This window comes from Emys orbicularis, chromosome 10, assembly GCF_028017835.1.
Source record: "Emys orbicularis isolate rEmyOrb1 chromosome 10, rEmyOrb1.hap1, whole genome shotgun sequence".
NCBI lineage: Eukaryota > Metazoa > Chordata > Testudines > Emydidae > Emys > Emys orbicularis.
In genome coordinates this window covers 88,798,546-88,823,636 of record NC_088692.1, presented here as the reverse complement: position 1 = coordinate 88,823,636, position 25,091 = coordinate 88,798,546, and the positions used below count along the sequence as shown (strand labels likewise).

Here is a 25,091-nt window from a genome sequence, read left to right as displayed (position 1 = left end):
CAAAGGGCACTGAGTGCAGACTAAGCAAAGTTGGATAAAATTCAAGCAGATACTTGCAGCTCTTTTTTTTTTTTTTTGCAGTATTGCCCAATTTTTGCAGTGAGGCGGTGAGTCAACACTGGCAAGACTGCAAGGCTCCCACAGTGTGGAGTCCCAAGTGGTGGCATGCACTTAAAATTGGCCCTGTGAGTTTGTCTGATATATGTAAAACCCAAAAAGTACAGGGTACAATTTTCCAAAGCACCAAGCCCCACTGTAAGTCACTTAGGTGTTTTGAAAATTTTGCCCACAAACAAAAATGAAGGGGATATAGCCTCATAATCTCCTCTCCATAGTTACTCTACGTCCTTCCAACCCAGAGGCCTGCTGCTCCTCTCACACTGGTGTAAGTCTGGAGTATTCCCGCTGAAGTCAGTTGAATTACATTGGCCTAAATCCTGTGCAAGTGAGATCAGAATGAGGCCCAGAGAATTCAGTGCAAGAATGATTGGCTAAGCCCAACTGTCTAAAGATGATGACGAAAATTAGCTTGTTTCCAATTTGTTCTCTATGAACAAATATTTGTCTCATGTAATCACTGCATACACTGGCGTACAGGAACATGCTGTTCACAGTCTGAAACCTTGGGGAGTCACTGCCTAGCTCCTTTTTCCCACAAATGGTTCATTTTGTGCTTTTGCAAATGCACAACTGCCAAGCTTAATAATTCCTTTATTGTTGCTTTCCCACTCACTGAAATGCATGGACTTAGAAATGTATTTATTACACACTGTCAGCAGTAACTACATCTAATATGGAAAGCTCCCAGGGGCAACTGATATAAAAGTCAATGAATCCAGGTGCTGACAGGGACAACAAAGCACACAGTAAATAGTGTTACTTAATTTAAAGGCTGCGGTTTACTACAGCTGTAGCTAGCTGTCTGTAAGTTGCCAATCTGACACATTATTCACTTTTGTATATCTCTGAGGCATTTGCTAAAAATGTAATTGCAATAATGTGGAAGAAATACTGTCTGCAAAGAAGAGGATCTATGTGGTATAGCTGATATCAAACCCAATGGGGCCATAGAAGGGGAAAATGTAAAGCAAACATTTAATTAATGGACCAATGAATCCAAAGTTTAATGCAAGTCAGTGAATATATCAATATATGGTACTTTCCTTAAGGTATATATTTTTATGTAAATATAAAAGAATTTTGAAGTAGTCTTTCTTATTGCAAACCCAAACAAGGAAAAGATGAGACTATTGAACCAAACTGATTTAATGAAACTTCAGACAATATATACTTACCCACAGAAATGTGATATACACAATATGAAATGAAATTAACATTTAAAATATATAATGGTTTCCTGGAGCTGTATTAATCTGGTATTTAAAAGACCTTTCCAAAGGTTAATTGCATTAAACAGGTTGGGAGAACAAACCAAACATTTGCCGCCAATTCTATAAATAAACTACATTTGAAGAATTCCTAATTAAAAAGCCTTGTTCAAAACATTTCACAAATTCTAGTTTGCTCTAGGGCCAGCCCATTTACAGAACACCACTCAGCTTGCCTTGAAGTCAAAGACACTGAGTTCAGTCAGACTGGATTTGACATATGAACGTAACTGAGCTGGGACTCCTGGGAGTGTGCAGAGACAGTTTAAACTCAGAAAATAACTAAGTTCTAAAAATGAAACTCTCTGAGCAAAACCCTCAGGGTAAACTCAGAACTTCCACTGACTTCAGAGGGAGTTTTGCCTGCGTAAGGCAAGGTTGAGTACGGATGGATATTTCCCCACTTTCTGTACCACCTGCACTCTTTAAAGTAAGAGCTGAATAGTGTCTCTTTCCAGGAGAGGGGTCATGAAAGAGATTAAACAAATCCCTAAGTACCTGTGTCCGAGTTCATGTGCCACGGTGAAAGCCAGGGGAAGTCCTGTATCCTCGTTTATATTACAGCTTCTGTGAGGCTGACACATTCCTGACACATGAGAGAGACCCAGAGTCTCACAAGGCCTGTTCATTGCAGCACAGATGTCTTTCCTTTTACATTCAGGGGGAAAAAACAAAACACACACACGGGACAAATCGGTTGTTTAAATCATAGCATCTTCCAAAGTGTCAGAATAAAACTGAGCAAAACTATTGTCTGAAAACTCCAGAGTGGGGTCAGCAATTAGATTGAAAGGGGAACTCCGAACGTTGCAAGCAATGCAAGGTTTGTATTCAGTAGGGCAGGGGTAGGCAACCTATGGCACGCATGCCGATTTTCAGTAGCACTCACACTGCCCGGGTTCTGGCCACCGGTCTGGGGGGCTCTGAATTTTAATTTAATTTTAAATGAAGCTTCTTAAACATTTTAAAAACCTTATTTACTTTACATACAACAATAGTTTCGTTATATATTATAGACTTATAGAAAGAGACCTTCTAAAAACGTTAAAATGTATGACTGGCACGCGAAACCTTAAATTACAGTGAATAAATGAAGACTCGGCACATCACTTCTGAAAGGTTGACCCCGGGAGTAGGGGATGGTAAACGTCTCCCTGAGTAGAAGGGAGTCTGGTCTCACTTCAATATACACCTCTACCCCGATATAACGCGACCTGATATAACATAAATTCGGATATAAGTGGTAAAGCAGTGCTCTGGGGTGGCGGGGCTGTGCACTCCGGCAGATCAAAGCAAGTTCGATATAACGCGGTTTCACCTATAACACGGTAAGATTTTTTGGCTCCCGAGGACAGCGTTATATCGGGGTAGAGGTGTAGTAGGCTCTCTCTGCTGTGTACCTGGTGGATACAATTTGCACAGTGCAATTATATCTGCAGCCTATGGCTGATTGGGTGCTGGCGTTCCATCCTGGGACATGACATAGTATCTTACTAACCCAGCTGTAACATATATAGTGTGTATATAAAAGGTGACAACATATTAAGTGGCTAAACAGAAACAAAGAGTGGATGCATCTGAATGTAATAGATTTATGACCCTCTTTTTCCATTTGCTCTCCCGGGAGCCAAGCTTACTAAGGAGCCTGATTAATTTAAAATCAAAAGCAGCTTGGTTACATTAATTCCACTTTAACAGTACAGCTGGGGCTGGGAATAATTAAGCAATGGGACACGACAGGCCGGTGCATTTCTTGGGGGATTACGGCAACCCCAGGTAGCTATGGCAGTGACTACAGCCACCCAAGAAGAACAATAACAATAACCCCACAGGCATGTACTGCCCTGCAGTGTCTTATTTCTATTGCAAAGTAAATCTCCTGGAGAAAATGAGGGTGTTGGGGGAGATGCCATGCTTGTGAATGCATTGGGAGTTACTGAAACAACTTGATATCACCATAGACCAGACTGCAGTGGCTTAAAACCAGCAGACTGTACCCCTTACCCATAAGGAAAACACACTTGGGCTTGGATCCTCAAAGAAGCCTAAAGAATCCAGGTGCCCAAATCCCACAGGATTTCACTGGGAATTAGGCACCCTCCCTGATGCTCTTTTGCAAATCCCTGCCTTGATCCATAAGACAAAATGGCAAGTTTATACAAGTGAACATCCCCGATGGGGGTCAGGAAACTGGAGAGGGGGTCAAACCAAAACCTTGCATTTTAACAGCCCCAGGTGCTGGTAAATTTGAATCCATATTCCAGATTTGGATCTGAACTCTGAGGCTAGCGCCAATTTTGGGAATAGGCTAATCTCAAAAGAGCAGGTTGCATCTCTAGTTACATGTGTAAATGTCAAAAAAGGGCCCACATAAGGAAAATGGAATTTAAATAGCCTCCTCTTTCTCTCTCTCTCACACATTAGATCCAAGTGTCTCTCTCTATCTCCCAGCTTTGTAGGTATTTCTAACTACTTGGTAAATTGCTGAAACCAGAGAGCTAGCACAAGCAGAAAGCACGAAGCAGGATACCTGGTGAGCAAGACAGCTACATCATGATGCAATGGGTGGGCATCTCCTTTCACATTGATGCTTTTCTGCCATTTGCAAAAACTTTTCAAGGTGTTGTCCGCATGGTGGGTGATTTTCAAATCCTCCTGCCAACATAAAAAAGTAAAAGTCTGCTGTCATGGTGTTGTCCTTTTTGTCACTTAGAGACACTGGAGGCAGATTCTGATCTCAGTTACACCAAATTCAGATGGGAAGTAACTACACTGACTTAGATGGAATTACTCCAGATTTACACCACATAGCTGAGCTCAGAATCCACCTCTTTTTTACTATCATTTGACTATGATCAAGTGGAAATGTTAGACAGTCTAGTGAAGGGAGTTAAAAAAACCTGCAGGAAAATATTCCCATTAGGCTGCCGAATCTTTTACAAGGACACAGCTGGGGGAAACAGATCAAACAGCTGAGCAACTTCAGACTTAGCTGAGAATGATAACTGCAGCTGGGAAGCACAAACAACCAGCATTTCACATTCATCATTCAGTGCTGCTAGCTGGGATGCTCCTATGGGACTAAGCCAATTCTGGAAACTAGAAAGAAGACTACAACATCTGCTGGGAAACACCCTAACTCACAGTCACATCTCTGCCAGAGTGGAGCCATCCCGCCTCTAATTTGAATGGAAATGCTGCCAAGAGCAAAAGAGCATGTCCAGTAGGCAGTAGGGTTAGTTCCCGGAGGTTGCTGGATGGGGAGGATGATACTTGTATTTTGTTGGGAATCCTTTAAGAACTACTTAATAAGTGGCTACTTCTCAATATAAGGGCCAGATTCTACAGCGTCTCTGCCTGTGGAACTCACGCTGGCTTCCAAGAAAATCCCACCCATGCAGCAATCACAGCATCAAGTCTCTAGTGCCTGTGTTTATTCTGTGCAAGATCTTTCTGGCCATGCACATGAGATGAAAGTGAGAGTTTATGGGCTTTCATGGCCAGTTCTCAACTGACCATACAGAAGCATACTGAGCTGCCAAGATGGAAATGGACCAAAAATATTAGTCACATTGTTTTCTTTTTACCTCATCATCTTCTAACAGGATAAGACGAACTATTGCAATGTTGATAGGATTTCCAATGCTGGCATCATGGAATATACCTGCCACCTGCAGAAATATAAACAGCCAAGAAAATAATGGGCGGGAGAAAGCAATCACTCTGCTTGCAATACTCATGGTAAACACATCGGATAGAGAAGCATGGTCTTAAAAGACACTGTTGGATAGTGTAGTCCCAAATCAGAAGTTCCTTAGAATCAGGGATGGGTCCAACACTAAGGAAGTTCAGACCCAGAGTTGGACCTAAACATTAATGACATGCCTATAGCGCTACTGGAAATCATTAGAGCTGTGAATTTCAACCAAAAACGTGCGTGGGGATGTGCTTACACGATGTAATGACTGTATATGGTTTCTCAAGGGGAACTGTTCCAACTTGGTCACTACTGATGGAGCAAATGATGTTGCACCCAAGTCTTCTGCCCCCACCATCTTCTGCTGGAATCACTAGCCACATCCAGAACGGTGTTATTTCAGTCCCAAAAGAGGAGCAGGCTAATTGTGCCAAATTATGCTAAACTGCCTGGTGATATGAGCAAATACCACCAGGTGACTAGACTGAGATCATGAAGTTCATTTCACTTGTGACCTCAGACAAAACTGAATGTGGGTCTCTGGAGGCGAAGGGCTAGCTCATTAACCCAAGCTGCCACCTACCTTCCAATTAAATGTGTCTCTGAGCTCCGAAAGATTAAGCAGCAATGTTCGCTGTTGAAGCATTTGAATGCAATTACTGTAATTAACTTTTCGAGCCTGCATGTGACTTTTATTACAGCCCCTACGGCACATAACATACACTCTCCTAGTTCTGTGCCAGGGTTTTTCATCACCTATTACTGGCTGCTTTACTTGCCTCTTTCCCTTTAACTGTTCACAATGACACATTCCTAGGAAAGCCATTCACGTATCCAGTGCTTGCCAGGCTAGTACTCCACTCGGTCCCGGGTCAGCTGGCCCCAGCTCAGAGCATTATTTGGTGGGCTGCAGGAAGCTGTTTCTAGATGAGGTTGCTAAACATGACTGCATCTTCTCTGCAGCTCCTGTCTGACGTGTGGCACTAACACTGGAATCTTCAGGAGTCGTGGGCACGAAGGGCTTGATCCAAAGCTCCCTCAAGTCAATGGGAATCTTTGCATTGACTCCAGTTGCTTAGGATCAGGCCCAAAATGAGGGCAGGCTATTGCTTTGCATTTATTTATCAAGCAGAGAACTGTCAGTTGCCGTACATGCATGCATGGGGGAGTAAGGGAGCGTTAGCCACAGCCTCCCTCCCCTGCACAAGCAACTGGCATCACTGGAAAGGGCTGAACCCTGGAAATTCAAATGACCTATGTATATGCCACTGACCTGTATGGGTTACATTTAGGCCTCCAAGGACACCAGTGGATTTCACGGTCATGGAACCCAGAACTCACCATGTTCATTACGGTCAGCACGTACTTTTCTATATTTTCACTTCCGTGATACTCCACCATCTTGGTGTCCGCTACCACCAAGGTCTCCACCCACTTCTCCTTGCTGATGGAGCGCTGCTTTATTCTTCGCTTCCTCTGCTGTTTCTGTTCCCATCTCTCTCTCCGTTTCTCAGATGTCTCCAGGCTTTGCAGAGATTCTGAAGAATGGAGAAAGGAATGGGCTTTCGATAACGGCTGAAAGCTTGGTGGAATATAAGAGGATTTTTTTTTTTAAAGGAATTAATCCCATCCAAGCCACTAGAGCCCTCAAGACACAGACCATTGACTCATAGACCATTAACTCACTCTTACCTACTCTGTCGAGCCACATGTTCAAAAGACCACTTAGAAGAAAGGCCTCTGAACTCTTTCCGTTGCTTGGTGGCATTAGCGTATTGGAGAGAAATCCAAATGTGGGTTTGGATCAAGTTCTTTTACTGGAACTCTGCCCTGGAATATTGCACGCGGGTCATGGAGAAACTCAAACAGCAACAGGAAACCTACATTGCACAGTTATTAATATTTTTATTTATATACCAATTTATTATGCAACCATCAAGGAGTGTCTGGGCACATACGTGATAGATCAGTAAAACTAGTGGCTGAACAATATGGATTGTTTTCATCCATGCAGCACCAGAGGTTCTGCCAAGGGGACACAGCTCCCTAATACAATAAATTCACTGCCCCATAAACTGGGTTGATGGCTCACACCAAATCCTAAAGGTCTCCAAGGGTCCTGACCAAGCTAGAAAAGTCACCTCAGGCTTTGTGGGGCTGCACGGGAGATGGAATTCCACTGAGAATCCCCTGGGCCTGCCACCAGGAGTTCCACCCTGGGGAGAGACAGCAAGAGCGTTCATGCAAAAAAACGGGAAAAAAGATGGCATGATGCTGAAGGGAAGCTTGAATGGGCCTAATTACACATAGCAACTGGGCAGTCTCATGTGGAGATTTCTCCTGTGATGCTGCCCCCGTGTCAGGGTCAATCACAGGCTGAATAAGAGCTTTACTAACCGCATCATAAATAGCTGGAATTGCTTTTCTGTCCAGGCTCGAAAGGTTCAGGATTACTTCACTAACAATAAACTTGTCCATGTTAACCGTCTGCATTGTGCTTTAAATAATGAGAGAAAGTTTGCCCTCTAGTCCTAAAGAATCCCAAATATCCAGATAATTTGAGAAGTCTCCAGTGCTAAGATATCATCATGGAAGTTTAATGAAAATAACTTACTTAGAATTCATTTTTGTTGCAAACTTTGCTGTAAAGCTTTGACTTATGTGGGTCTTATGATGTGGGGCAATTGGGAAAACATGGAGTTCTGGACACCAAAGGAAGTGTGTATATAATTTTAACTGCAAACACCATCCTAAATACTCACCCTGCTGTACATGTATGTTCACTGTATGCAGCAGGACGCAATGGCAGAAAACAATATATGTGGTGAATGTACCATTACCTTGCTGGGTATTGTTTTATACATAAAATCAGCCCCTTTAATAATCCAAAGTGGTAGGACCAGAGTAATGGAAATCCTACAGATTTTCTACATGTTCTTTTCCAAAGTGTGATTTGGACTAAATTACTAGTCCATACTCTAGTAGAAATTTACATGCATCATCATCTGGGCAAACGAGGCCCCGGGGGATTCACTCATTCATTCAGTATCATAAATTAATAGATTTTTAAGGCCAAAAGGAATATTTGCTTGTAATGATAGACTAAAGATGCTCAATTTATTTAGCTTAACAAAGAGAAGGCTAAGAGATGACTTGACCACAGTGTATAAATACCTACATGGGGAAAGACTTCTGACATAGAGACCTCTTCAATCTATCAGACAAGGGCTGGGAGCTGAAGCTAGGCCAATTCAGTCCTAAGTGCAAATTTTTAAGAATGAGGGTAACTAACCACTGGAACAACTTTCCCTAGGTATATGGTGGATTGTCCATCATCTGAAGACTTTAAATCAGGACTAGAATGCGTTTCTGAAAGATTGTTTGCGGTGTTGTTGTAGCTGTGTCGGTCCCAGGATATGAGAGAGACAAGGTGGGGGAGGTAATATCTTCTATTGGGCCAGCTTCTGCTGGGTCAAGATACAAGCTTCCAAACTACCCAGAGTTCTAACAGACGTGCTCTAGAGCGACCAGAGGGAATGGATTCCTGGAAGCAGGAGTCACAGGGTGAGGTTTTCTGGACTAGGTTATGCAGGTCAAACTAGAGCAGTGGTCCCCAAACTTTTTACCTCATGCCCCCCCTTACCCCTGTCCATGCCCCCCCCCGAGCCCAGGAGTAGGGTCATGGCTCCGGGGGGGGGGGGATGCAGACAGGGGTAAGGGGGCCGAGGCTAGGACAGAGCTGGGGGCAGGAGCAGAGCCTTGTCCAGGGGCTTTGGCCAGCAGCTGGGGTCCCGGGCATGGGGCCAGCAGCCACGGCCAGGAGCAGAGCCTTGAGAGCGGGGCCAGCAGCCGGGGCCGGGGCCAGGAGTGGAGCTGGGTGGCACTCACTCCCCACTCCTCCCCCGTGGATGCTGGCCCAGGCCCCAGCCGTGCCCCCCCCGACATTCCTCCATGCCCCCCTAGGGGGCACGCCCCACAGATTGGAGGCCTCTGGACTAGATGATCTTAGTGGACTCTTTTGACCTTTAAATCTATGAATCATCTAGTCTCATCCTCCACATGGTACAGGCTATAGAATTTCACCCAGTGATTCCTGCATCAAGCCCACAATATGTTCAGAGTATGTTCATAATGTCTTAGAGTTACCCATCACATACAGATTTACTGCTCCTCTGCTATCTACTGTACCTTGCACGGGGAACAAAATGCAGCTCCTGTCCGGTGCTGCTCTGTACCATGCACCCTACTTCACCTTGGAAGGAATTCTACTACGCTCCACAGCCACAGAGAAGCCACGGTAAGGATGTGAAGAATATTAGGTAATATTCTTAACCAACCCTTGTCCGTCTCCTTCAGTGTCGGAAGGACGCGTGATTGTGCTGATGATACTTTCTGTGGCAGCAAGTGCTGAGAAGATTTGGGCTCTTGGACCAGCTTTGGAGGGTCTCACCTGTTCTGCAGTGGATCCAATCTACAAATTTTCCAAGTGAGCTAGTAACCAATGAACTGTGCATTTAAACCTTTCTGCCTTGGCGCACAAGGTAGATAATGTACCATTTGCTTCCTGCCCTGGCAATTGAGATGTCTGTCTAAGATACTTACATAGCCCCCCATTATCACAGTAACTGAGCATTTCACAATCTTTAATGTGTTTATCCTCAAAACACCTGTTAGGTAGGAAAATACTATTTCATAGATGGAGGGGGCCACAGGTCTTTCCAGGCACGCTCTGTTCTTGGAAAGGGATGCTGCTGATTTGAGTCTTCACGTCTCTCCTCTTTTGGATCAGTTATTCTAGATCAAATAATCCCCACCTAAATTCCAAAAGAATGTGGGAAGCCCACTGCTCTGGAAGAATCTGACTTCAGTGGAGCCACCATTTCACTCTGAAAGTCCAACCAGCGGCGAAGTCACAACAACTGATATTTGCAAGAAAACAAACAGTCACCACAAAGCAGAAAGTTCACATCGGAGTAAGAAGAAAAACACGGCAATCAGTGGCTTGTGGTTTAGGGCTGCAGTGCCTGAGCACATGCACACGAGAAACCAGAGCAAATGCAGAACGATTGCCATGTGACAATAAAAATGCTGCACTCTAGCATAACCCTTGTTACTCGTGGGACTCAAGTTACGAATACCACAAAATGATTGCCTGGTGCTCCACAAGCAAATTCCTTAGCAGCTGTCACTCACTCATGACCAGCAATTTGAAAAGCGGTCAGCCCTTCCGTAATACAAATGTCTGTGGAAATAACGTTTGTCTACAATTCTGGAAACTTGGCACTCTCTTCGCTATTGATACATCTATCTATCCTAGAGTTTCACTGTGCTACCCTCATTGTAGTACCGGAGCACCTTCCACTTCAAAACTTGTCTTGCATTAGTAGACTTCATGAAGGCTTGGGCTGTGTCCCTTTTGGGGCATAAATGCACTTGCCGTTGGGGTATGTCTTTGCTGGAAATATTCTGGGTGGCCTAAGAGCTTTCTTTTTAGCCAGCCTATTGCTAGTCGGTACACTTGACCTGCAGTACAATACATTCCAGGAATAAAACCCCAAATTAATGTTCAATTTCTGTTCCTCTTGCAGGTAGTTGTGTGTGAGGATGCTGAATGCTTTAGCACAGGAGGTAGATGCTGAGCTTTGATATCAAAGGCACTCAGCACCTAGCAGGATGGGGCCCTAACTGTTTATCTTTCATTGTCCTATTATTAAAATCAGTTATCCTCTAGCTGCTTTTGACTCACTATGAAACTGCAATAAAGTAGATAAAATACCTTGGACTCCACATGTTCCCAAGGTATCGGGCTGTTTCCTGTCTCGCTTTCTGCTGGATTCCACTATCGACTCTTCTTCCTCATATTTTGGAGCATGACGTTTATAGATCCTATGGGGATGGGCTGTACCATCCTCATGCTTATTTGTAGCCAGAGGTTCAATGAAATAGTCTTCGTTTGCGAGCCGAAATACACCTCTCTGGGATGGGGAGAGAAAGTCGGTGTCATTTGTATGATACATTGACTCACGGTGAAGACAATTACAGTGGGATTGGTTTACAAAATTTGTCATGCAGAAATAGATGCTTTGTGAAGACGTTGATTTTGCCTCTTTATCCATGCTGAGAACTATAAGCTCCCAGACACAGAAGAACAAACCAGCATGGACTGAACATACTAGTCCAGATTTGAGATTCAGAAAGCAAAATTCATGCATGCACTGCAAAGTTTAACTGCCTCCAATTAGAAACAAATGGAAAGGCTGTTTGATGCTGAGGTGCTCAATAACAGTAAGGATTTAGACAGAGACAGACAGACAGGCTTCTGAAGACAAACAGACAGAAAACACCAAGACAGAACAGTAAGGTTACGTGTGCGAGTAAGTTGCAAGCTTCTTTTTCTCTCCTGTATTAAAATCACTCTTTGCTTCTGCCCTTATTAAAAAAGTTCTGTTACTCTTCTGTAACAGACCAAAGTGCTACGTCTTATCACAGTGCTACTCCAGTATTTTGAGTAGTTTTTTGTAGAACACTGCAGTATTTTTATTAGGGTGTCCCTCGAAATTCAAGGTAGTTGCTGCTGCCCATTTACACTGTCTAAGCACCCATGGTTTTTAACCACCCTTAACCAAAGTTCCAGGCTCTGGCTAATGCTCACGCACCAGAACATCTTTAGGGAAGCAGAGGAACAGGGGTCCAAGTTCACTGCAGGAACTCAAAGCTGGGAAACTCAGAGTTACTCACTGAGCCAAACGATTACATGGACAGTACAATGAGCGTGTGCTATTGGCATCTTTCCTTTGGCAGGAAATGAAATCCTAATGCTTTCATTTGTTTAATAAACTCTCCCACTGCTGATCCCTATGGGGCTCTGTGTTTGAGTCTCAAATCTGGGATATCGAACGAGATCAGTAGTAACTACTATTAGGCAATGCTCCCATTCTCCTGACTTCAACCTCTCTGAATTTGCTCTGTGTATCTGTTTCATTCCTAGGAATGGGGAGTTTTGGAGCAGGAGTTTGTAGGTTTCTTAGCAGCGGATGATCCCTGAGCTGCGGGAGGGCAGTGCTGCTAGCAATGTGACTTGACTGTATCTTCATGTTGTAACAGCACTCTGTGGGTTCTTAGCCGAGTTAATTGCTGTGGAGTGGCCTGGCTCTCTGTCTGGCTTGTCTGAAGTGGATTGTTGTGTAGGGTGCTTACATAATAACCCATTCGTTTTCAGCTTTGTTTATTATGCTTTTGATCTGACATTTTCATTACTTTTGCATGCCACAAGCAGAAAAAAACCGAGGGAAGATTAAAATGTGGCACAATAAAGCCTTGTTATTAGACTCTCCCATTTATTCCAGGAGACGTTTGTAAGTATGATCATCAGTTCACCAGGCTTCCCGTGGCCTGACTCCGAGCAATTAGCTTCTCCTTTCCCCAGAGGGCTAGTTCCATGCTGTGGAAATCTTCCAGCCACACGGCATATGCAGACACGACGCAATTCGCTTTCCCGGTGGCTTTCAGAGCTATTTCTCTGCTGACTGTTTGCTGTTGTTACAAAGATACTGAAAAAGGGAACTTCCTGACACTTATGGGTCATTGTTAGAGGGTGGCTGCCCCTTAATCCTGATTACTGAAGAGGCCCATCTGGGTATGGATCAGGTGATCTCCCTATCAAGCGCAGAAGGCGAGTGCAGTGAAGGGGTACTCGCTACTGAGGCGGGAGAGCAGGGACTGCTAGGAGTGGGCTGGCTCCAGCAGCAAGTCCTGGGACTTGGCACTGAGACTCCAGCCAGGTAGAGCCTGGGAGTGGCCTGGCAAAGCAGGAAGGCAAGCCCCAGGCAGGAAGGCCTGGAAGGAGGGTGATTAGAGACCACTAGGAGTGTGGAGAGGAGATCCCTGGGATGGGGGACTGAGACTACAGGCAGGAAAGGACTGGGAGTGATCTGATGAGGGTTAAATGGATGGACTTTGGTTTGGACTTAAAGTTTCATCCTTGAGTTTATTTTATCTGATCCAGACTCCAAGAAGGGGTGTTGTGACTGGACGAAAAGGGTGTGTGGAGTTTCCTTAAGGAGCCCCTTGAGGGGGAAACTGAGGCAGGCTGCCTGAAGCATGACCCAGGCCATGCAAAGGTGCTCTGGTGTAGGCTACTTCCTCACACTCCTTTTTCCCCCCTGCTATTTCATCCCACAGTGAAGCCAGAATGCTACTCACACGCTCCAACCTCACATGCACAGGCTGGGTCTGGCAGAGTCCAGCAGGAGCTGCACACCACCGAAGAGCAGGATTTACCCCCCAAAATTAGGCCCTGATCCTGCAACCGGATTCACAAAGACAGGCCCTTATGCACATGCAAGGCCTCAGTGTCTTTAATGGACTTTTTGCAAGGGTCTAGCTGTACAGACCCAATTGCATGGTTGTGGCCTTAATTAGTGGTGGTAACTCAGAGGTTTCCATGGAAAAGACTATGGGTCTGTGATTTTCCAGATGCTGAGCATCTACAGCCCCCACTGATTTCAGCTGGAGCTTTGAAAATCAGGCTCATGGGGCTGAAATTAATTTCTTATGGTGTCACTTCTCTCCTCTCTGCTGCTAATACCAGCCCCACCAACCCACCTAGTGCCTTGTCCTGTCTATTGCTATCTTCCATGATGTCTCCTGCAAACAGAATGACCTCTCAACCCTGGTGTGCCTGATGCCTTCTGCCCTGGGAGCCCACAAACACTAATAAAAAAAATCAATTATCCAAATTTTGGCGATGTTTGTATTTGGACCAGAGCTTCCCAGCTGGGCCCATCTCTATCAGGCGAATGTAGGAGTTAATATTGTGTTCTAGCCTATGGAGGAGACAGTGGTTCCACTGCAAATCCCAAGGCTGGGGCACCAAAGACAGCGTGGGTTTCCAGCTCTTGTCCACATGAGCCATATTCTTTAATGATAGTTCATGTGATCTTCCAGTTGGTGCTTGGTTGTTTTCTCTCTTGTCTGTGTGCTGGGGTGTCCACTAAAGGGGTTAATGGAGGCAAGATGGGCCAGTTAGCCTATTAGGCAGCAAGCTGGGAGAATTATGGCTGAGAGGAAGTCCCTAATTAGGGGAAGCTCACCTGTGCAAGAATAGGTGGGGCATCTATAAAGCCAGGGAGCTGATGGCAGAGAAAGGCTGCAAGGAGTAGGTTGCAGTCACTCCCTGGGGGGAGGGAGTTGTGAGGCTGGCAAACCCAGAGGGGTGAGGAGAGCCAGAAGGTATGGAAGAAGCTCAGGGAAGGGTAGTAAGGTCCAGGAGGGAACAGACCTTGGCGGCTGAAGAAAAGGCTCCTGAGATGGAACCCAGAGGAGGGGGCGGGCCTGGGTTCCCCTCCAGCCACTGAGGAAGCGGCACCGGCTGGGCAGTGAATGGGAAGACTTCCCGAGCCCATTTGACAGGAGAGACTTTGGTACCAGGGAAAGGAGAAACACCGAGAGTGACCTGGTCAGAGGGCCCAGTCACGAAGAGGAGGCTGCAGGGCCCAGAGCGAGAGAGTGGCCCCAGAGAGAGCAGCAGCAGGGCGTGCAGCGAGCAGCAGAAGGGGACCTTGGGCCTGGAAAGATTCCCCAGAGCTGCCAGGAGGAGGCGCCACCTACAGTGAGTGGACCCCATGACAGTCTGCAGCTACGTTAAGGAACGAAGGCCGAGAGGGTTAGCTTTTAGCACTGCCAGTGTGACCTCACTTGTTTTCTCATTTAAGAATGAAACCATTAATGTTTCAGGTTACATTGTTTCCAAGATGTATCTTATGGCTGAATGATGCCTACATGCTGTACTTGTGATGTGTGGAGGGGAAACACACACACGCGTGCAGTAAAGCACAGCTAGCTGTCGGGTGTGGATGGGAGGGTTACGGGAGCCCCTGGAATGTGCTGTGAGGATTTCAGCTCTGGACCTGGGATTGTTCTCTGAACTGTTCCTGTAATTCCATAAGCATGGTGCTGATGCTTCTGTAGTGCAGTGTTCAGAGGGGAACAGGAATGCCCCAAGTACATTCTTTCCAGTGTGGAGTACCAAGGAGACTTTCAGAAACATGAGATATGAATGCTGTCTCGGGGAAGATTATTACAACACATCAGTGGCATAGCCACAGCGGTGCTGAGATGGGAGCTCCAGGAGACATTGTCCCTTTCACAGCTCTATTCCTTATGGAGCTTCCAATGAGTTCCTTAATATGTTTTATTCTGTCTCCCTCCATAATGGAAGGTTGGATGTGTATCATGGCCTCTGTCTAATAACTGCCCAGAATAGCCTTCAAAAGGGACATGTTTCATCACAAGGAGATTTTCTCCTGGTAAAATATTTTAAATTAAAAATTACCAATGGATGAGATTTGATCACATCAATATTTACAATGTTATTAATGCTTTTACATATTGCATGTGATAATTCCTTATTTTATCTCAGTAATTCCTGTACAATACACAGGATGGATTCTTTTCTCACTTACACTGGTGTAGATCAGAAGTAACTCCACTGAAGTTGATGAAATTATACTGGCAGAAAATCAGCGTAAGAGAGAGCAGAATAAAGCCCTTAACAGGCAAAGGAATAAAGATTGCTTTATTTTAATTTTCTGGAAAGCAAAGATCTAAGTGTGATGGTCTTTTTTAAAAACAATCTGTTAGAGATGAAACATGGTCATAAAAACACAAAGCTAGAAAGGCAGGGAAAGGATACTACTAAACATGTAATTACTATAACTTACACAGAATAATGAATGCTAGACCAGATGTTGATCAAAAAGATAACAGAGGTATTTGGCCTTGAGGAATGCTAATTACACTTGATCTTGTCACAGGCAGAAATTTCAAGTCAGGTCACTTGTATATCACAAGTTGGATGGAAGCAACATTAAGTTTAGAATGTAAAGTATTACCATCCTATATAAAAGTAAGCCACTGTGTCCTACCCCTGTAGCTTCCAGCTTCTGCAGAACTGTATTGTCTTCCTTGTTTACATACTGTAATTCTTAGCATAATTCCAAATGTTATGTGATTAATCCTTTATAATGAAGCTACTGCTCATGCTGCATTACTTTCAACAATTGTTATATATGACATTCTATATTGTTAGTATGGCATTGGGTGTTAACATCTGTCTGCTGAAAAATTCAGGTTTAGCTTTAAAAAAAATATAAAGCCATGTTGAAAAGCTCACTGATTTGGGAGCATTAAACTGTTTGTTCTCTTGTGATTCTAAATAGGTTGACAATATGATAAATAGCCGCTCACCAGCTCTGCTAAATGACATATTGCGAAGTTCTTCTAGTCTAACAATTTTTTTCTGTCAATCATTACTTTAGTAAGTCTGCTTTTAAATAAATAATAATAATCCTTAGCATTTATATTGCACTTTTCTTTACAAACTAGCTATTTAGTCCTCTCAAGACCCCTGTGAAAGGGACTCTACTGGCTGAGTTATCCCTAGCAAACAATGCATTTGTTGATATTAGTCCCTTCTCCTGTTTGTGGATTATCTGCAAATAGACTTCAATTTTCACTAATCTGTTTCTTATTTGACGAATGGCTCAGGTGAACATACTTCAGCCTATGAACTATTTAGTTATTGCTTTGAGTATTTGTTTATGCCTAACTCCTGCTATGGGGCTGGCCATCTAAGCCACATGGTATTGTTTCTGTTTCCTGACTGGATAAGTCCCCCACCTATAAATTGCTTTCAGGATGGCCTTGTGAACACTTCCAGTGTGCCTATATATTTGCATAGGGTATCTATGTGCAGATACATTCATGACACTTCCCCTATCCATGAACAATCTGGCAATCAACATTTCACTCAGACAGACACTTGCAAACGTGTGACTCAAAGGGCTATCGGCTCCTCCTAAAGGAATTCACCTCTTTTATCTGAATGAATGCTTGGGAAGATATCTTTTCCCCGGTGTTCGTCCAGCTCAAGAAGTGTCCCAACTTCACAGGTTTGGAAATCAGCTGAGGCCAGAGAGGCAGTCAGTGTAAGAGGCAGCACTAGAACTCCATGGTTCCCACTGGGGTGCCCAGGCCACTAGACTGCATCTCCGCCCTACTCTCTTTACTCAGCAGGCTTACATCGAAATCCAGAAACTCTTCTCATGAGTTGTAGAACTTATGGGGAAAGTTCAAACTAAAGGGCCTGATCCTGCAATGCAATGAGAGGTGCTGAGCACTGATAGCTCCTCTTCCCTTCAGTAGGAACTAAGGGTCCTCTGTTCCTCCCAGGATGTGCTCAGCACCTTACAGTATTCTCTCCATGTTGTACGCCCTGCACACGGTGATCACCCCTTTCCGGATCTCTGCAGTGATTAGCTGGCACCTTAAGCATCTCCCAAATTTTATTCTTAAATTCCAAATACATTATGCTGAATGTTAGTTACAAATATTTGATCTTAGCTGTTACTACCTTCACCTTCTCCAACAGATGAACTGAAGCTCTGTGCAGAGTTCGATCTGCTGCTGCCCACTGCTTTGTAATCTGCAACAGGGCTTTCGGGGCCAGATGCAATGGAGCTACACTGACTTGCACCAGCTGAGCATCTGACCTACAACATCAATGATTTTGTCACAGAATTTCAGTGGCAAATGCCTAAATTTCAAGTTAAAAAAACGAAAACAAATCTGTGACCTGTCCAGGTTATTGATTCTAAAAAAGCATCGCATTCCAGAAGACTAATGCAATGCACAGATGCATATTGCTTTTGTTTAAATACATTAAGATTAAAACATGCTGCAGGGCAACAGACACAATTACTAGATGAATCACACACACACACACACACACACACCCTGCTGGGGAACCACCTCAGGCCTCTATCACTTGAGCTAAAAAGGATTTCCCCAATATGTAGCAGTAGTCGGTCCCTTTATTCTGTCTGTGGCCCAGGCACTAGAAGACAAATATCTCATACATTCCACTGCCTGCTGTAAGACAATCAGAATATTTCTTGCCCCCAGACATCTGCATGGAAACAGCGATGTCTGGATTTAATGATATTGATCAAGATAGAGGATAATATTTTCAAAAGTGCCTCAGTGATGTAAGTCTCAATCCTATTTTCAAAAATGACCTGGGCACTCAATGAGACTTCCACGTGAACTCCTAAATTCCTTGGTCATTTTTGAAAATAGGATTTAGAGTCCTAAGTCACTTAGGCATTTTTGAAAATGTTACCCTTTGACTTGTTTAATCCTCAGCAAGGCAGGCAGTTGTGACCCCTAGTCCAGGGATTGGCAACCTTTGGTACGCGACCCATCAGGGAAAGCCCCTGGCGGGCCAGGCTGGTATGTTTACCTGCTGCATCTGCAGGTTCGGCCAATTGAAGCTCCCATTGGCCGTGGTTCGCTGCTCCAGGCCAATGGGGGCTGCGGGAAGCGGCGTGGGCCGAGGGATGTGCTGGCCGCCCTTCCTGCAGCCCCCATTGGCCTGGGACGGTGAACCACGGCCAATGGGAGCTTCAATTGGCCGAACCTGCAGACGCTGCAGGTAAACAAACCATCCCGGCCTGCCAGCGGCTTTCCCTGATGGGCCGCGTGCCAAAGGTTGCCGATCCCTGCTCTAGTCTAATGACTAATGGAAACAGACTGGATTTATCGTACCTTTTATCTTTCCTTCACTGGAAAGGTCATTTAGTTTCAGACCCAAATTTAGCTGCTTCCTACGCAAACCTGGTGTTTTCACTGATTTAAATTAGTTATAGCGGAGTGTGACTTTGGCACTGATGTCCAGAAAACATGATGAGTTTCATCAATCGTGAATCGTTTAACCATACATCTCTTTAAGCTTTCTGCATTGACTGTTTTTAATGGAGTCCTTTGTGATCCCACATTTGGACTATAGCAGACGAAGGAGGTATGAGATATGACAGTCTTCAGTGGTTTGCACCTGAAATCTACTTTCTACAGGAGTATTGAAAGAAGACAAGAAAGCATAGTCCCAAATAGGTAAGCCGACAGGACGTGAACCTGCACCACTAGAGTCAATTGGAGCTTTGATGTTAACTTCAGCATCAAATTTGAAGGGTAAAGCCCTTACCCTATTGAAGTCAATGGGAGGTTTGCCTTTCTCTTCATTGGAGTCAGGATTTTACCCACCGTTTCTAATATTTTGATATCCCTGTGATTAAAGCGTCATTTTTTTGGATTCAACTGGAACACTTACCAGCCCATCACACGTGCTCAGAGCTGCTAAACCACCTTTCAGCGCCCAGTTCTGGACCTCTCCAATCATGTGACAAAAGTTGTGATTGTAAGACTGGATCTTGGCATTGGTGATCCCTCCATATCGTCTCTCACTAACAAACCCAGGAGCAAGGAGATTGTTATTAACGCTTAAATTGAATTTTAGATGCTGTCCTTTGTAATGCAGCTCATAAAAAGAGAGCAAATTGTTCCTTGAGGAAAGGGCCCTTTTGTGAATTGCGCGATGAGCCAGATCATAGGACAGAAAAGATCCGCTCTCATCAACTCGGACTGGATGAACAACGTCATAGCCAGAATATTGCTGGAGAACCGTCTCTGTGAAGAAAACATTTGCAATGATCAGATATAAAGACGATGATGATCTTTCATCCCAAAGGATCCCACTGCACATTATGTTTATTGGTTCTACAAATTCCCAGTAGGGAGGGATCATTCTTCCCACCTCTGAACTGGAGACACATATGGGATGATAAGCGTCAGCTGTTTAAAAGAGCAAAGGAATACACCACAGTAATTCAGAACAGGAAGTGAAGATTATCTGAGAGGGAGAATTTAGGCAAGCTAAATTACATGAGCAGATAAAATTATTCAAATTGGAATGATGTCAGGACACCTGAGTTAACCCCCTTATTCTTACAAAAAGTGCCAGAGGAAACAGTCCCAAATAAATATGAAAGTTTCATTAGACAAGTAGTGGTGAAGAGCAGACAAAAAAAAGTGTTTTCTGGGTGAGTAGTTATTTAACTTGAATAAATTTTTAAATTCTCATAATGGAACTTCATAAGCAAATGTAAATATTTAATCCTCAATAGATAGAGTTTAATTTGATTGTTTTAATTACAGTTGTTTCAAAACTGCCACCCCAAAAAATTAATAAAAATGTTCATAAACAAATTCTAGGGTCTTTTCCCCCAGAGAACATAAAATTTTCAATTAAAGGTTTTGACAATAATTCAGAAAATGACACCCAGTTTTAATCAATTGGAGATAGACATTGAGCATGAAATTCATTGATATACATTCTTTGTCTTCCAATAGAGCATTAGTGAAACATGTGATGTCAGAGAGAGTTTAGGAAACCAGCTCTATTGACACTACTTATGATGAGGAGAGTGAGGAAGAAAAAAGAGTTCAAAATACAAGATCTGAAATTTGCAAATGGCTATTTTTTTTTTTATAATGGGCTGAACCAAACCTCCAAATCTGAACAGCCAGAAGAATGGCCATATTGGGTCAGACCAATGGTCCACCTACTCCACCTTCTGTCATCCAGTCCCTGCTGCAGGCTGTCAGAGGTTTAGGGACAACCAAAGCATGGGGGTGTGTCTCTGACCATCTTGGCGAATAGTCATTGATGGACCTGTCCTCCATGAACTCCTCTAATTCTTTTTTGAACCCAGTTATACTTTTGGCCTTCACAAAATCCTTTGGGTAGGAGATCCACAGGTTAACTGCGCATTCTGTGAAGAATTACTTCCTTCTATTTGTTTAAATCCTGCTGCCTATTAATTTCATTAGGTGACCCCTGGTTCTTGTGTTATGTGAAGGGGTAAATAACCCTTCCTTATTCACTTTCTCCGCACCAGTCATGATTTATAGACCTCTGTCATATCCCCCTTAATCATCTCTTTTCTAAGCTGAACAGTCCCAGTCTTCTTAAACTCTCCTTATATGGAAGGTGTCCCATAGCCCTAATCATTTTGTTGCCCTTTGCCAGGTACTGAAGTTAGGCTTACCAGCCTGTAATGGCCAGGATCAGCCACAGATTTTCAGGTGTCTGCCAAAGTTTGCAGTTTGAACCCATCTCTGCTTTTTATCTAATGTGGTAGTACACATTATAACACCATCTCACTTGATGTAATACTTCCAACTCTCAGCATTTTTTTCATTAGCAACTTTTATTCTCAAATGCTATGGGTCATCATGCTCTCTTGCCCTTCCCTGAGACTTTGCAAGATGTCACACAAGTTCTATATTTGGTCTCTAGTGAGGGTCATCTTGGCTCAGTGCCTGCAAGCTGCATGGAAACTATTTAAAAACACCATAATAGAGGCTCAAATTAAATGTATACCCCAATAAACAAATAAATAAATAAATAGATAGATAAACAACAGTAAGCAGACCAGAAAAATGCCACCCTGGCTAAACAACAGAATAAAAGAGGTGGTTACAGACAAAAACACATCATTTAAAAATTGGAAGTTTAATCGTACTGAGGAAAATAGAAAGGAGCATAAATTCTGGCAAGTCAATGCACAGTCAACCTGTGGAACTCGTAGCCAGAGGATGTTGTGAAGACCAAAATTATAACAGGGTTCAAAAAAGAATTAGATAAGTTCATGTGGTCCATCAATGACTATTAGCTAAGATGGTCAAGGACACAGCCTCTGGATGTCCCTAAGCTTCTGACTGCCCATAGCTCAGACTGGACAACAAGGTATGGATCACTTGATGATTGCCCTGTTCTGTTCATTCCCTCTGAAGCATCTGGCACTGGCCACTGTCAGAAGACAGGATACTGAGCTAGGTGAACCATTGGTCTGACCCAGAATGGTCATTCTTATGTTCTCCATCATTTGGAGAACCACCTGACAGAGAAAACATGAATAATACAGCCCAGTACTCTAGGAAAGTGTACTCTGATTCCCCCAGAGTTGAATTCCAAAGAAGTCACAAATCGTCACCTAACCACAGAATTTTTAAAATTCCCGAGGGACCGGAGTGATTCCTGGCCCCGGGACCAGCCCTGGTTGTGCTGCCGGCTCAGCCCAGCAGACAGTCACCTCCCAGCAGGGCCGGTGAATGTGGCCGGGAGGCAGGGCGTGGGGGAGGTGGGTCTCTTGGGGGCCTGGGAGGGTGCTGGGTTGTGAGGGGGCGGGGAATATGTGTGTGTTGGGGCACTAGGGAGTGGGAGTTCTGTGGGGGGAGGTGCTGGGCAGTCATGGTGGGGCTGTGGGCAGGGGGGCGCTGGGCAGGGGTGGGGTGCAGGGCACTGTGCATTTGTGTGTGGGGATCTGGGGGGGCACTGGGCATAGTGGGTCCAGGGGGTCTTTGGCCATAGGGAGTCAGGGGTGTGTGTGTGTTGGGCTGGGGGGCTGTGTGGCACAGCGTGGGCCCACCCCTGAGGGGAAGGGGTATGCTGGCAGCACAGGGCCAAGTGGGCAACTGCCGGTTTGTAAATAGTGCCCTCACGCTGGGCGGAGCGGGGCCGCCCCTGCCATGCCATGCCCCGCCCCATTGCCCCTTGCTGGCCCCTCGCTCTGGGGACTGACCTCCCCGCATCATACTCCATTGCCTCCATGGGGGCCCACAAAAGGTTAATCTGGCCCTGGAGCTGGGCTCTGCTGGGTCCAGTGGCCCCTAGTGGCAGCTAGCAGCAGCCCATTTCTGTGGGGGAAAGGAAATTCTGCAGGCAAATTAATTTCTGCAAAATTCTGCATTGCGCAGTGGTGCAGAATTCCCTCAGCAGTATCTATTCTGTTCTGCCTGAGGGGACAGAGCCTGCCCCCTCCTACCTCCTCAGAAACACCCCAAAGCCCTGCCCCGAGCGTGCCGCAATAGTGAGCAAGAGGGACCAAGTGTCACTCTTTCTCACACGCACAACTGCCCATCCCCCCGGCCCCGGTGGTGATTTATATTTCTACCAGCTGCTCCGGGCACCCAAACCGATCTGCCTGCGCTGACAGGGAGGGGCATGTGACCGCTCTTGCAGCTTCCCCTTGCTTCCCCATCAGAAGTCATTTTTCTGCAGGGAAGCAAAGAAATCTGCGGGGGACATGTATTTTGCGCATGCACAGTGACGTAGAATTCCCCCAGGAGTACCCATTATAAAAGGGACAGGACACACAATTCAGCACACCGGCCTCAAAGACATATGGATCCTTTGGTCTGTCAATACTGCAAGCACCAAACAGTCCTTATAAATATATATTACAGATAAAAAAAATGCCTGTCACACCAAAAGGGACAAAGTAAAAAGTGTGCTGAGATTGCCCAGGAAAATCACGGTGCAGCGGATGTGATTTCTGAGACAAAGTCTACTTAGGTAAACAGTTGCCCCCTAGTGATAAATGTGGTGACTAGTTAAGGCTTGTACAGTAGTTCCACTTGTATGACCCAGTCAAGGCACCTGCACCAGGGAAAGGTACCAAAGCACCCTGTATACCAGTGGATCTCCCCAAACCTCTTGACTTCTTTGGCATCTGCACTAGTTTCTCCTCTGTCTCTACTCATCTCTAATCTGAGTGATGGAGGGTCCTGGCTCTGGATGGCTCTGGAGGACTCTCTAGGAGTTGGTCTGGGCCAAGTAATACTTAGTCCTGCCTTGAGTGCAGGGGATGGGACTAGAAGACCTCTCGAGGTCCCTTCCAGTCCTACCATTCTATGGTTCTAAGGAGGAAAGTTCCCAGCCTTCACGATTCTTCCCATCTCCTGGTACCTGCAGCAAGCCAGGAGTTTACTGCTGGGGGTCCATTACAGGGCTTCTAATGCTGGAGAAAGGGGGGCGTCTAGACAAATGCCCCTTCCTCTCCGGGTCAGCGGGCACCACCGCTTCCCAGGGCCCTTCCATCTGCCCCGCAGCTAGGTCTTTGCCAACAGTGCTTCTATATCGTGATGCCAACTTTTCCCAACCTAGCGCTAAAAATTTCCCAAACCTGGTGAAAAATCCCCAGATAAAGTTTTTTTACAGTGCTTCTATATCCTGGGAAATTACCCAAAACCTGGGAATTTGTGAGCCAAATGTTTCAACTTGGGAAATTGGGAATTTTCATTCACAACGTTTGACTCAAAAATTCCCAGCTTTGGGGAAATTTCCCAGGATATAGAAGCACTGTTTGCCAAGCGCACGGTTCAGTCGCTCAGTAAACGGATCCCCGGGGCTCTGTTCCTGGTTTCACTGCCTCCTCTCCTGCCGCACCCGGGCGGTCCGAGGCCGCTGACCCCAGACACGCCGGCTGGCTGAGCGTTACTTGCAATGACCGGCCCGGCCAGAATTAGCTCTCCCGGGACGCACGGGCAGGAGCCGAGCGCCCGGTGCTCCCAGCCCGGGTTCTGCCTGGGGGGACCCCGCGTGCAGCTGTCAAACCCCACCGGCCCCCGCTGCAAACCTTGCAGCTCCCTGAGGCTCCCCGCGCCCGGCGCGCCCCGGGGCAGCCGCCGGAGAACAGGGCTGCAGCCAGCCCGGGGAGACAGCTCGCCCCCCGCCGCCTCCCGCCCTCTCTCCGCCCTGGTGCAAAACCTGCAGCGGCTTCTCCCCGCTGCAAACAAAAGAGCCGCCCGCGGGGTACAGACCTTTCTCCGCGGCTCCGCCCGGCTGCTCCGCGCAGCCCGCCAGGGCCAGGGCTCCGGCGAGGAGCAGGAGGCGCCGGAGGGGGGCTGGCATGCTGGGCACGGCCCGGGGGTCACTTCTCCTGGGGGCGGCGGCGGGCTGGGTGAAGGGGCATGTCCTCGCCTCGCCTCGGCGCCCCAGGGCCAGCCCGCTCGGGGGGCCGCCTTCACGCCTCCGTGCCCCGGCTGGGGCCAGACCTCGCCCCGGGGCCCCTGGCTGGCACTTGCCGGCTCTGCGTGTGCCCCGGGCTGTCAGCGTGGGCGCCCCGCGCGGTACCCGTCCGCCTCCGGCTGAGAGGGAACAACCCTCCCAGGGTCCCCCCCAAGCTCCCCGCGCCCCAAGCTCCCCGCGCCCCCAACGCCCCGCGGCTCCGGGGGGAATGAGCGTGTCCCGGCCGCTGCTCCCCGCGCACACGGGGCAGGACAAGCGCCGGGAGTGACTCAGACCTTCCCCGCCGAGTCCCCAGCCC

At 46.0% G+C, this 25,091-nt stretch overlaps 1 protein-coding gene across 1 annotated transcript in view; it reads right to left on the bottom strand.

Moving 5' to 3' along the window:
- ADAMTS7 (ADAM metallopeptidase with thrombospondin type 1 motif 7) overlaps positions 1 to 24,676 on the bottom strand; it is a 135,436-nt gene extending 110,760 nt beyond the window's left edge. Inside the window, exons 1-7 of the mRNA XM_065412189.1 lie at positions 24,586 to 24,676; positions 19,253 to 19,608; positions 10,862 to 11,060; positions 6,427 to 6,623; positions 4,976 to 5,059; positions 3,919 to 4,043; positions 1,887 to 2,036 (exon numbers count right to left, since the gene is read on the bottom strand). Of these exons, the coding sequence (XP_065268261.1) occupies positions 1,887 to 2,036; positions 3,919 to 4,043; positions 4,976 to 5,059; positions 6,427 to 6,623; positions 10,862 to 11,060; positions 19,253 to 19,608; positions 24,586 to 24,676 (1,202 nt within the window). The remainder of the gene's footprint in view (positions 1 to 1,886; positions 2,037 to 3,918; positions 4,044 to 4,975; positions 5,060 to 6,426; positions 6,624 to 10,861; positions 11,061 to 19,252; positions 19,609 to 24,585) is intronic.
- Positions 24,677 to 25,091: the final 415 nt, after the last annotated feature.